Genomic DNA, 13,355 nt, shown 5'->3' on the forward strand with positions numbered 1-13,355 from the left:
CATTTACTGTGTTTCTGTGTGCCATGATCTCCTTGTATTACCTCATTTTAAAATAAATAAATAAATAATTTATTTACAAGCAGAGAGAGATAGTGAAGAGAAGTAGAGAGAATGGGCACACCAGGGCTTCCCACCATTGCAAACAGACTCCAGATGCATGCTCCACTTTGCACATCTGGCATTATGTGGGTACTGGGGAACCAAACTCAGGTCATTAGACTTTGCAGGCAGACGCCTTCATTGCTGAGCTATCTCTCCAGCCTGTATTACTTCATTTAATCTGTGGTCCAGGAGGGGGGTTTTTATCCCCCATTTCATGTGAGGACACTGAGGCTTGGGGAAGTGGAGTGATTTGTCTGTCTTCGTTGCTAATATGTAAAGTCTGGGTTCTCAGCGGGTTTTGACCCTACTGATAAAATGTGCTGGAAAATCCAGGCTCTTCTTAGGCTTACTGCATTCATTGTCCTTTGACTACTTTCTTTTTTCCCTGCTGGATCCTTTTTTTTTTTTTTTTAGTTTTGTTCGAGGCAAGGTCTTGCTGTAGCCCAGGCTGACCTGGAATTCACTATGTAGTTTCAGACTGGCCTTGGACTCACAGTGATCCTCCTACCTCTACCTCCCCAATGCTGGGATTAAAGGCGTGCGCCTTCAGGCTTGGCCTGGACCATTTGTATTTTCAAGAGCCTTTTGTGTTTTCAGTGCAGGGCTCCGAGAAGCCAAGTGTCTGAGGTTTCAGAGATTCCCCTCCCTTTCCCATCCAGCAGATCAGCAGGGCAGGAGGATGGCTAGAGCCCCGCCCCTCCCAGAACAGAGGCCTGCAAGCATGACTGGACTTCCTCCCACCCACTGGAGAAGCTCAAGAGTGACTCACAAGAGCAAGACCGACAGACCAAAGCTTCCAGATCTCCTGTATGTGCAGACAGTCCAAAGTCGTCTGAAGGGAGGAAAGAGAAACTGGCCAGGCAGAGCTGGACGAAAGCTGGGAGACTTAGGCAAATGAGGCCCGCCTGCAGTGGCCTGGAAGCAGGTGCAGGCGTGAGGACCCAAAGCACGGTCTTGGGGGCTGCGCCTGGGAAGGAGGAGGAGGCTCGGAGCAGCAGCAGGTAAGGAGAAGCATGGAGGCAGGGAGGCAGCATCTCCTACTGGCATGGACTCTGGCCTGGGAGGCAGGCTCAGCTACTCTTAGCTCTGAAGCCCTGGCCCAGTCACTTTATATCCCGGGGCCTTGGCTCCCCACCTATCAAATGGGTATAAAAATATCATGCTCTAATAGGAGAGAAAAAAATGATGACATCAAAATAGAAAGAAAGACTAGTTGGAAAAAAGAAAGGATTCAGTGGAGAGGGAATTCAGGAGGGCGAAAATGGAAGGTGGTAGGAGGGAATTACAATTATGGCATAATATATATATATATATATATATATATATATATATATATATGGATATTGTCAATAAAAAAAGAAAAGGAAAAAGTACACAAACACAAACAAAAAACAAAAAAGCCAGATATGATTGGGCCATATCTTTAGTTCCAGCACTTAGGTGGCTGAGGTAGGAGGATCACCATGAGTTAGAGGCCAGCCTGGAGCTACAGTGAATTCAAGGTCAGCCTAGGTGAGAGGGAGAACATGCCCTAAATGCACACACACACACACACACACACACACACACACACACACACACACCATGCTGTAAGTACCAAGCACCTGCAGTGTTCCAGGGCAATTCAGAAGGGTTCCTTCCTCACATCATCCCTGTAATGAGGGTCCTCAGCCTGTTTAGGGAGAAAGTGAAGCTCAGAGACGGGAAGCCATTGCTTTAGATCAGCAATAACCTTGTTCTGAAGTGTGCAGACTTTCCCCTCTCCATCCTGCTTCCTTCCTAGCATGGGTTTGGAGACCCAAATGGCCTCATGCAGGTGTTTAGATATGTGGCCACACTTTGATCTTACTTAGCAAGGAAAGGTCCCCTTTGAAAAGCATGAAGCCCTATGGGAAGGACAGTTCTCCATGTCTGTCATCTTGATATTGAAATCTCAGAACAATACATAGACAGGAACTGTTTGGGGATGATTGTTGGGAGGTGTGGAGGACTTACTGTTGCTGAGCTGTCCTGGGGGCAGTGTCTCCTGGGGAGTCTGGACTCAGACCAACTGACCCTGGAACACAGTGGGTACCTGAGGGAAGCACCACAGGTAAGGGTGCAGGCAACAGTAGCCATCTCTCCTCCTAAGCACCCCTTGAGCGCTTTGGCAATGGAACTTCAAAGAATGTAGGTCTATTCTTCAAGGATAGTGAGGCCAATTTATTGGAGTAAGGTTATAATTTCCAGGTAAGGGAATGAGAAAGAAATGCTCTAGTCTTGCCCTCAGCAGTAAACATTACTAGTATTTAGTTGTTCTTGTTTCTGGACATTTTTTCCATGTACTGTTTTTGAAATAAGATTATGTTATAATAATGTGCCTTATTACTGGTTCTTTCTCATGCAATAACATTATATCATAGACATATTTCCATATTAAAATATTTTATCAGGGGGCTGGAGAGATGGCTTAGCAGTTAAGGCATTTGCCTGCAAAGCCAAAGGACCTTGGTTTGATTCCCTAGGACCCATGTAAGCCAAATGTACAAGGGGGTGCATGTGTCTGGAGTTCGTTTGCAGTGGCTGGAGGCCCTAGTATGCCCATTCTCTCTCTCTTTCTCCCTCTCTCAAATAAATAAATAAATAAAATAAAGTTAAAATATAAAAATATTTTATCAAATTGTTTTATATATTAGTTTTTATATTAATTATAACAGGTTATTCTCTTTTATTCCCTTGCCCCAGCTCCTGTTACCCTGGAGACCCTCCTCAGTGGGGTTGAGGTATTCACTGTGGGGTTTTGAAGGCCTCAGTCAATCCCTGTGGGTAGTGGGGGACCATGCCTCAGGGTATTCCTACCCACTCTGTGGCTCTTACAATCTTTCTGCCCCCTCTTCCACAATGTTCCCAGATCCACAGCAGGTCTGTTGGCAGTCTGATTTGGTGTTGAGTTTCTGTAGCCTCTGTATTTCTGCTTTGATAGTTTTTTAAAAAAATATTTTATTATTTATTTATTTGAGAGAAGCAGAGAGAGAGAGAAGGAGAGGGAGAGAATGGGTACACCAGGGCCTCCAGCCATTGCAAATGAACTCCAGACGCATGCCCCACCTTATGCATTTTGCTTACGTGGGTTCTGGGGAATCAAACCTGGTTCCTTTGACTTTGTAGGCAAGCACGTTTACCATTAAGCCATCTCTCCAGCCCATTTTGATAGATGTTGATTCATCATTGTGTTTGTTACCATCAATCTGGGGCTGGTTGCCAGGCTAGCAGAAAGAGCAGTGTTCATGTTGTCACTTCCCTGAAATGTTTCCTGGGCCCTGGCAGCTGTGGTAGAGGTGGCACATCTCATGGTGGGCAGTCAACTAACTTCTTATCTTATCAATGGATCTTGGTTCTCCTCTGTTTTCTTTGCATCTATAAAATAAAGCAGATTCTCTGACCAAGAATGAGAGCAGCTTGGTTAAAAGCGGGTATGAAAATTTTATTTTGGTGTGCAAGCTCACTCTTCTTTTCCAGAGAACGGTGGGGGCTTCTCTGTAGAGTCTATGAGTTTCCTGACAATGGGATTCTGACTTGGTTCCCAGTACCAGATATGAGTTCTCTCCCACTGAGCAGGCCTCATGTCTAATCAGAGAACAGTTGGTTACCTGCAGAGGCTGCTGCATGCCACTATTGCACAAGTGTGTACTTCTCCGACTAGTTGATTTCGTAGTCTGTAGGGGCTCCTGCTTGTTCATGTTGTTGGGCTGGTTCCATATCTGTTTTCCTCCCGTGGCTCCCATAGGGCTTTCCAGCACTATGAGGACTAGACAGATGGGAATGGGTTTCCTTTTGGTTCCAGCATGACATTCTGATGTTCTGTAACTGCAACCAGTGATGTCTTCAGCAATAGGGTCTTATATTTTAGCTCTGGCAGGTTATCAAGTGTTTTGGCAGTGACTTGCATTGTTTTGGGGACCTCATGGGTATTCCAGGACATTTTTTTTTTTTTTGTGTGTGTGTGTGTGTGTGTGCTTTGGCTTTTTCTTTTTTCTTTTCTTTTTTTTTTTTGGTTTTTCGAGGTAGGGTCTCACTCTGGCTCAGGCTGACCTGGAATTCACTATGTAGTCTCAGGGTGGCCTTGAACTCTCGGAGATCCTCCTACCTCTGCCTCCCGAGTGCTGGGATTAAAGGCGTGCGCCACCACGCCCGGCTTTGCTTTGGCTTTTTCAAAGTAGAGTCTCACTCTAGCCCAGGCTGACCTGGAGCTCACTCTAGTTCCAAACTGCCCTTGAACTCACAGTGATCTTCTTACCTCTGCCTCCTGAGTACTGAGAATAAAGGCATGCAACACCATGCCCAATTGCATTTTTTTAAAATTCTATTTATTAATTTGCAAGTAGGAGAGAGGGAAAATGAGAGAGAGGGAAAGGGCATGCCAGGGCCTCCTTGCTGCTGCAGACAAATTCCAGAGACATGAACCACTTTGTGCATCTGGCTTTGTGTAGGTACTAGGACAGCCTGTCAAGCTTTTCAAGCAAATGCCTTTAACCACTGAGCCATCTCCCCAGTCCATATATTGTACTTTTAATCCATTCATCTGTCGCTGGACATTTAGGCTGGTTCCATATCTTGGCTATTGCTCATGGTACAGTAAGAAACATTGCTGAGCATGTGTCTCTGTGGCATGCTGACTGGTTCCCAGTTTAGCTGAGTCTTATGGTAGTTCTATTTCCACAGTGGCTGCAAGTTTACATTCCCACCAGCATGAATAAGAGTTCTTCTTTCCTCATATCCTCACCAACTTTGTTTTTGGTTTTCTTGATGGTAGCCATTCTGACTGGGGTGAGAGGGGATCTCAGTGCTATTCTAATTTACAGTTTCCTGAAGGCTAAGAAGGATAGTGAACATGTCAGGACCACACTGCTGCAGCCTCCAGCTGGTCTGTCCTTCCCATGCCTAAAATTTTTTTTTTAATTTATTTGAGAGGCAGACAGAAAGAGGCAGACAGAAAGAGAGAGAGAATGAGTGCACCAGGGCATCCAGCCGCTGCAAACGAACTCCAGATGCATTCATCACCTTGTACATCTGGTTTACATTTGTCCTGGGGAATCAAACCTGGGTCCTTTGGCTTTGCAGGCAAGTGCCTTAACTGCTAAGCCATCTCTTCACCCTCTTTTTAAAATTATTGTTATTATTATTTATCAGAGAAAGAGAGAATTGGAATGCCAGGGCCTCCAGCCACTTGTATTCGAACTCCAGATGCATGCACCATCTTGTGCACATGTGTGACCTTGCAAGCTTACGTCACATTGTGAGTATGGCTTATGTGGGACCTGGAGAGTCAAACAAAGGCCCTTGGGCTTTGCAGGCAAGTAGCTTAACCACTAAGCCATCTCTCCAGCCCTGTCCTTCTCATTCTTGTCTCTTCCAGTCTATGCTCTGTTCTATAGCTGGAATGGCATTTTAAAAATGGAAAGAGGGGCTGGAAAGATGGTTTAGGAGTTAAGGTTCTTGCCAGCAAAGCCAAAGGACCAATGTTCAACTCTCCAGGTTTCATGTAAGCCAGACGCACAAGGTGATGCAAGTGCACAAGTTTGCACATGCGCACAAGGTGGTGCATGCATCTGGAGTTTGATTAGCATGGCTCTCTTCCTCTCCCTTGCTCTTGATCTCTTGTATTAAAAAAAAAGTCCAGCCAGGCGTGGTGGTGCACGTCTTTAATCCTAGCACTCAGGAGGCAGAGGTAGGAGGATCACCGTGAGTTCAAGGCCACCCTGAGACTACATAGTTAATTCCAGGTCAGCCTGGACCAGAGTGAGACCCTACCTCGAAAAACCAAAAAAAAAAAAAAAAAAAAAAAAAAAAAAGTCCAGTTTGTTGGGTTTGACTCAAAACAACAACAACAACAAAAAGAGGGACCAAGGGTGTTGGCTCACATCTGTTATCCTAGCATTTGGGATTTAGGAGGAAGAGTGATCTTGAGTTTGAGACCAGCCTGGGTTACGTAGCAAGTTCAAGGTTGGACCCTGTGGTGATTTGATTCAGGTGTCCCCCATAAACTTAGGTGTTCTGAATGCTAGGGTCCCATCTGATGGAGATTTGGGAATTAACGCCTCCTGGAGGGAGTGTATTGTTGGGGGCTGACTTATGGGTATTAAAGCCAGTTTCCCCTTGCCAGTGTTTGGCACACCCTCCTGTTGCTGTGGTCCACCTTATGTTGGCCAGGGTGTGATGTCCACCCTCTGCTCATGCCATCCTTTTCCCCTGCCATCGTGGAGCTTCCCCTCGAGCCTGTAAGCCAAAATAAATCTCTTTTTCCCAGAAGCTGCTTTTGGTTGGGTGATTTCTAATAGCAATGCGAACCGGACTGCAACAGACCCTGTCTCAAGTAAGCCAATATAATTTTTTTTGGGGGGTGGGTGTTTCGAGGTAGGGTCTCACTGTAGCTCAGGCTGACCTGGAATTCACTATGTAGTCTCAGGGTGGCCTCAAACCCATGGCAATCCTCCTACCTCTGCCTCCCAAGTGCTGGGATTAAAGGCATGTGCCACCACACCTGGCCCAAATCTCATATTTTTTTTAAATTGGAATTTTTCAAATTGGAAAAGATTTCCAAAAATGGAAATAGGTCAGGGATCAGGCTCCCCTCATCCAATAAATCCAAATGAGCTCCAGAACTTACAGATCTCGCCTCCTGCCTCCCTGCACACTTGGCTGAATCCATCCTTGAGTTTTGATGTTGATATCACCCCTTTGGAGAAACTTTCCATCTCAAGCTGGTTTTCTTCTTTGTCCTTTATACTATTGATTAATATTATGCATTTCTTTTTCTTTTCTTTTCTTTTTTGTTTTTTCAAGATAGGGTCTCACTCTATCCCAGGCTGACCTGGAATTCGTTATGTAATCTCAGGGTTATCCTCTTACCTCTGCCTCCTAAATGCTGGGATTAAAGTTGTGTGCCACCATACCTGTCTTGTATTTCTTTTTTTAAAAAAATAGGTTTTTTAAAAAATTTTAATTTTTATTTATTTGAGAGCAACAGACAGAGAGAAAGAAAGCAGATAGAGAGAGACAGAAATTGGGCACACCAGGGCCTCAAACGAACTCCAGATACATGTGCCCACTTGTGCATCTGGCTAATGTGGGCCCTGGGGAACCGAGCCTCGAACTGGGGTCCTTAGGTTTCACAGGCAAGTGCTTAACCACTAAACCATCTCTCTAGCCCTGTATTTCTTTTTTTTTTTTAATTAATTTATGTGTTTGTGAACAGGAGAGAGAGAGAGAGAGAGAGAGGGAGGGAAAGAAAGAGAGAGAGAGAGAAAGAGAGAGATTGGACCTCTTGCCACTGCAAATGAATTCTAGACACATGCACCACTTTGTGCATCTGGCTTTACATGGGTATTGGAGGATTGAATCCAGGTTGGCAGGTTTTGCAAGCCTTTAACTGCTGAGCCATTTCCCAGCCCCATTATTATGTATTTCTCTATTGCCCATTACTCATTAAATATCTTTTTGCCTCACTAGCCTCTGAATGTCACAAGGTCAAAGATGATGTTGATTTTGTTCACCTTTATCTCCTCAGGGCTGGGCATGGCACCTGGCATACAGCAAGCACTCCTTGGCTGGGGCACAGATGAATGGCCTGCTGAATAAAGCATCCTTGATTCCGCCCTAGCTGTGGTTAGGGCTATGCCATCTCCCCTGCATATCTTCATTTCCTTTTTCCTTGTTCGGAGCAGTGACAGAGGTCTAGACAAAACCAGGAAGCCAAGGGGAAAGCAAACCTGCTTCAGTCGTAAATTGGACAGGGTCATAGCAGGGGTTCCAGAGAGACTCCAGATCTTCCCTTGCACAGCGCTGGGTTCCTACCCTCAGAGGTATTGCCACAGGTACCTGCGCAGGAGCGCACGCACTTCCTCTGTAGCTGCTCCCATGCTGCCAAAGCAGTGTGGACGCAGCGCTCTGTCTTTTATTTTTATTTTTTTGAGGTAGCCAGCCTCATCTGGAACTCACTCTGTATTTCCAGGGTGGCCTTGAACTCACTGTGATCCGCCTACCTCTGCCACCACATCTAGCAAATACAAATATTTTTTAAAAGATGAGAAGAGGATCTAGGCATGGTGGCACACCCGTTTAATGCAGCATGCGGGAGGCAGAGAGAGGAGGATCGCCATGAGTTCGAGGGCAGCCTGAGACTACATAGTGAATCCTAGCTCAGCCTGGGCTAGAGCGAGACCCTCCCTCGAAGAAAGAAAAAAAAAGAAAAGATGAGAAGAGGAGGAAGTAGCCTTGATGAATTTGATATGCAGAACTAATAGGTGAAATTTGCAGCAATAGAAGAGCAGGGAAGCAGCTCCTTTGTGTAAAGAGGACTTTCTAGCCATTATAAAAAGAAAGAAAATAAATAAATCAAGGGCCCAGGAGAGAGGAAACCCAGAAGACTCACGCTCCCCAGGACCTAGAGAAGGAAACTGCCACCCTTACCTTTCCAGGCCAGGGATTTCTGGTCTGGAAAGAGTCACCCACTGACCTACAGCTCCTTGGCTTCCAAACTGAGGGGGTTGCCACGCCTTGGGTGTGCGTGGTGAACTTGGTCCCCACCTCTGGCGCACCGCTGGGGCAGCTCTTTGGCCTTGGTTCTGGACAGGTGTGCTGAGGCGGCACAAGAGCCACCTGGCAGCTCCAGGTGCCCTGAGTACGCTGCCATGGAAACGGCCCTGGGGTTGGTGGCGAGAAGGCAGTTTTCCAAAGCTTGGCAGATTCAGGAGAGGGGGAGCCTGGAGTCTCGGGCCCTCCTCGGTAGTCCTCCAGACTCGGCTACAGTCCGCAGAAACGCAGGTGGGTGTTGGGACGCAGGCGGAGTAGCCAGGGAGCCTGAGGACTGGGAAGAAGCACGGGGGCTGCTCTGGGGTCCTGGGCAGGAGAGCCTCCCGGAAAGCCTTCCCGGGGCTGCTCACCGAGATGAGGATGAGGATGAGGCCAGCAGGCTGTGGCGGGTGGCCCTCAAGCCTAAGGGGGGAAGGGAAAGAGGGACTGGCATGTCCCCAAAGGAGGGACAGATCAAGGCACTTACAGAGTCCATCTTTGCCCTGGTCAGATTTGAAGTTACAGGGAAGGGAATATCTGTCCTTTGGCAAAACCTACAAAGCGTGGCTTGCCCTTCTTTCGAGAGCCCGGAGAGCCCAGAGCAAATAATGGGGGGTAGGGCCGGGTGGGGGGAGGTTGGCGCAGGTGTTTGTTTTATCTATCTGCAAAGTCCAGGTGTGATCCCCTCACTCCAAGTGCTGCTGATGCAGTCTCGGGCTTTCACCTTGGGAGATGAGTGGCTGTGAAGCCTTAGACTTACCTCAATGTATGTGAGGTCTTTAATGCCCCCTAGAGCTGGGAGCAGCAGGGACAGAGCCTCATGGGTGTCTTTGCTTCTTTTCCTTCCTCAAGGACATTTCCTGTGAGGGTCTGTGCCCTGTGTGTGGTCTGAGGATGGCTGAACCACAGGGCCAAGAACTTGCAGCTGAGTGTCCTGTCTGCTGGAACCCCTTCAACAACACATTCCACACCCCCAAAATGCTGGACTGCTGCCACTCCTTCTGTGTGGAATGCCTGGCCCACCTCAGCCTGGTGGCCCCAGCCCGACGTCGTTTGTTGTGCCCACTCTGTCGCCAGCCCACCATACTGGCTTCTGGGCAGCCCGTCACTGACTTGCCCACTGATATGGCCATGCTGACCCTGCTTCGCCTGGAGCCCCACCATGTCATCCTGGAAGGCCACCAGCTCTGCCTCAAGGATCAGCCCAAGAGTCGCTACTTCCTGCGCCAGCCTCAGGTCTACACGTTAGACATTAGCCCCGAGCCTGGGAGTCAGACAGGGTCCCCCCTGGACACTGTCCCTGCCACCAGGCCTGTGCCCATCCCCAGCCACTACTCTCTGAGGGAGTGTGTCCGCAACCCACACTTCCGGATCTTCGCCTATCTGATGGCTGTGATCCTTAGTGTCACTTTGCTGCTCATCTTCTCCATCTTTTGGACTAAGCAGTTCTTCTGGGGTGTGGGGTAAGTGCTGTATTCTAGGATGAGGAACGGAGCCTTTCTCATTGCTGCTGGGTTGGGGACTGCAGAGCTTCCTTTGGTGTCTTCCTGTAGTGCTGCTCATTTTACAGCCCAGGGCGCCACTAGGCCACATGTCTACTTCTGGGAACAGAGATAATCTCTCTCTGTGTTAATAATAATAGCAGGAAGAGCAGAGACCTGAGTATTAGCCATGGGGTCATGGAGGGCAGAGAAGTTCTGTGGCTTCACAACCACACTGCAGGTTGTGCCAAAGGGCTGGACAGTGCTGTCAGGAAGCTGACTGGTCCAGACAGAGTTGCGTTTCTCACGGGCGCTGCTTTGGACTAGGCTCAGACTATTGAGTTGCCCAATTTTCATTGTGTTGCTAAAAAACTTTCAGTGTTACAATTCTGTGGGCAAATGTGCTTGTACCCTGTCCTCAGCTTCCTCTAGGGTTCTTGCCAACAGTCCCAGTAAAAATGGCCTGCATTCTTCAATTCATTCATTTCTTCATTCTACAGCCATTTATTGGGCAGGTACTGAGAGCATAAGGGAGGAAAAGTTAAGGGTATGCAGGGATGGCCAATGGCCCGTAGTGGCAGATAGAGTGTGTTCATTCTGCAGCGCGGGACAACTCTAGCATACAGCTCCTCAGAGGAGAGTGTAGAGGTGGAGGAAGCCAGACAAGTGGAAATAACCCAGGACTTGAGGAACAGGGCTGTGTTCCCCCAGTCAGTGCAGAGGCCATGCTTAGATTGGTGCAGGGCAATGGAGCTGAGGCCAGCATTGTACCACTGGCCTCAGGAAGTAAGGCAGAAACCTAGTAGAGGTAATCCTTCAGCTGCATCCTAGGCCAGAACAGGCTGGGGCATAGGGTGGGGGAAGAGCCCAGTTTCCACCTTACACCACAGAACCCAAGAGCCAAGCATTGAAATTTCAGATACCCCCTTCTAGCTGCTGTGGGACAGGTTCCCAGTGTCTAAAGCCCTGTTTTCTGCTTCTCTGATTCTAATCTTACCTGGTAGCTTTGGACCGAGACAATCACAAATTTGTTAAAATACTATTATACAATGTTGCATTTTTAAAAATTTTCAAATAAGCTGTCAGAGGCCAGAACTTGAGTCAGTTTTATTTAACTGGTCAAAGAACTTCCATAAATCTTTAGGGAATACTAATGTACAAACTATTCCAAAATGGCAAAGATGTAAAATATACTTTACATTTAGTAAAGCCTGATGCCTGTAAGCTCCGATGTGAAGGGAAATTCTCCATGACGAAACTGGAAAGCTTCCTCCGGGAGCAGTGCCTTCCCTCCATCGGTGCTGCCGTCAGATAATTGCCCCGAAGCTGACTCATCTCTCTCCACTGACTTCATTTCTCTACACTTTTGTTCCTTATAACTTTGTAGCAGGTAACTTAGGCAATGATCTCACCATATCCTGAGCTAATAGGAACACGGACAGAGAGGAGATGGGGAAAGCCCAAGGACCATTTCCTCTGCACTAGGGCCTATGGTTCAAGCAAACTCCATCCATTGATGGAACAGAGGCTAGCATGTGGTAGAGCCCTTTGTCAGAATACAACCTACATTCTTGGAGAGATTGATAAACTAACAAACACAGACACAGGTTTAGCTCCTTTGGACAAAGGAAAATTAATTATTATTCTGTCTTTGCACTTGGTAGTTCTAACCTTGGGGCAGTGTAATACTGGTCTTCTCACTGGGTCAGTACCTGACAGAAACAACTGAAGGAAGGTCTGGCTCATGGTTTTAGAGTATAGTCCATGGCAGAAGGATCTTGTTGCAAACACTCACAGCAGACCAGGAGGCAAAGAACCTCTAGAAGTAGGGGCTGGATTAAGAACTTTTAATGATCTGCTAGTGGTGACCTATTTCCGCCAATCAGGTCCCACATCCTAAGAGTTCCACATAGTCCAAAATAGTACCATCAAAGCCGGGCTTGGTGGCTCATGCCTTTAATCCTAGCACTCGGGAGGCAGAGGTGGAAGCCAGGTGTGGTGGCGCACACCTTTAATCCCAGCACTTGGGAGGCAGAGGGAGGATTGCCGTGAGTTTGAGGCCACCCTGAGACTACAAAGTGAATTCCATGTCAGCATGAACTAGAGTGTAATCCTGCCTCAAAAAACTAAAACAGACAAAAGATAATGCCATCAGCTGCAGAACAAGTGTTCAAAAGAATATGCTTTGAGAGACACTTTGGATTCAAAATGTAACAAGCAGTCTCACCCTTTATGGGGGAATGCATGGGAAAACCTTTGGTACTCAATGAAGGGGGGAGGTTATGCTTTTGCATTTAGTGTGCCAAGGTGAGGAACACATAGACCTGCTACAGTAAAATGCATGACAGGACTGAAGAAATGGCTTAGCAGTAAGGCACAGTGTCTGCAAAGCCAAAGGATCCAGGTTTGATTCCCCAGGACCCATGTAAGCCAGATGCACAGGGTGGCTCATGCATCTGGAGTTTGCAGCATCTGGAGGCTCTGGCACGCTGATTCTATCTGCCTTTCTCTCAAATGAATAAAATATTTTTAAAAAATGGGGAGCCAAAGCCGGGCATGGTGGCGCACGCCTTTAATCCCAGCACTCGGGAGGCAGAGGTAGGAGGATCGCCGTGAGTTCAAGGCCACCCTGAGACTACAGAGTTAATTCCAGGTCAGCCTGGACCAGAGTGAGACCCTACCTCGAAAAACCAAAAAAAAAAAAAAAAAAAAAAAAGGGGAGCCAGGCATGGTGGCACACATCTTTAATCCCAGCACTTGGGAGGCAGAGGTAGGAGGATTGCCATGAGTTCAAGGCCACCCTGAGACTAGAGTGAATTCCAGGTCAGCCTGAGCTAGAGTGAGACCCTACCTCAAAAAACCAAGGAAAAAAAAAGGGGGGGGTGCTGGAGAGATGGCCTAGCAGTTAAGGCACTTGCCTGTGAAGCCTAAGACAGGTTTGATTCCCCAGGGCCTGTGTAAGCCAGATGCACAAAGCAGTGCATGCATCTGGAGTTTGTTTGCAGCAGCTGGAGGATCTGGAACACCTGTTTTTTTTCCCCTCTCTCAAATAAATGAATAAAATATATAAAAAATGTGTAACAGTTGTGTATGATGAAACTTCGCCTGTCCTGAAACAGTCATTCTGTGGAGCAGCAACACAGTAGTCTTCTCCTAAGTTCAAGAGGTAGAAGTGGGGAACTCCATGTGGCACGGAGTCAGATACAGTGACTTACTAATAGG

The 13,355-nt window shown here is 47.3% G+C and overlaps 1 protein-coding gene across 5 annotated transcripts; it reads left to right on the plus strand.

The window, feature by feature from the left end:
* The first annotated feature begins 856 nt into the window (after window positions 1-856).
* On the plus strand, window positions 857-11,357 carry Rnf183 (ring finger protein 183). Of its 5 annotated transcripts, none has more exons than XM_045133198.1 (3): window positions 857-1,103; window positions 6,389-6,454; window positions 9,505-11,357. In XM_045133198.1, exons 2-3 carry the CDS (start codon window positions 6,422-6,424, stop codon window positions 10,117-10,119), a joined length of 648 nt encoding a protein of 215 aa, XP_044989133.1. In that variant the 5' UTR covers window positions 857-1,103; window positions 6,389-6,421; the 3' UTR covers window positions 10,120-11,357. The 5 variants fall into 5 exon arrangements, with proteins under 5 accessions (XP_044989133.1, XP_044989134.1, XP_044989142.1 ...); XM_045133199.1 differs by having other exon boundaries at window positions 6,392-6,454; XM_045133207.1 differs by lacking the exon at window positions 6,389-6,454.
* Window positions 11,358-13,355: the final 1,998 nt, after the last annotated feature.

Source organism: Jaculus jaculus, chromosome 1 (assembly GCF_020740685.1).
Source record: "Jaculus jaculus isolate mJacJac1 chromosome 1, mJacJac1.mat.Y.cur, whole genome shotgun sequence".
NCBI classification, from domain to species: domain Eukaryota; kingdom Metazoa; phylum Chordata; class Mammalia; order Rodentia; family Dipodidae; genus Jaculus; species Jaculus jaculus.

What these genes read in the sequence shown, in the direction of transcription:
- Rnf183 (XM_045133198.1), top strand. Translation starts at nt 6,422, where the DNA reads ATGCGAACCGGACTGCAACAGACCCTGTCTCAA. An exon ending in TGCAACAGACCCTGTCTCAA is followed by an intron (nt 6,455 to 9,504) that starts GTAAGCCAATAT and finishes TCCTTCCTCAAG; the next exon opens with GACATTTCCTGTGAGGGTCT.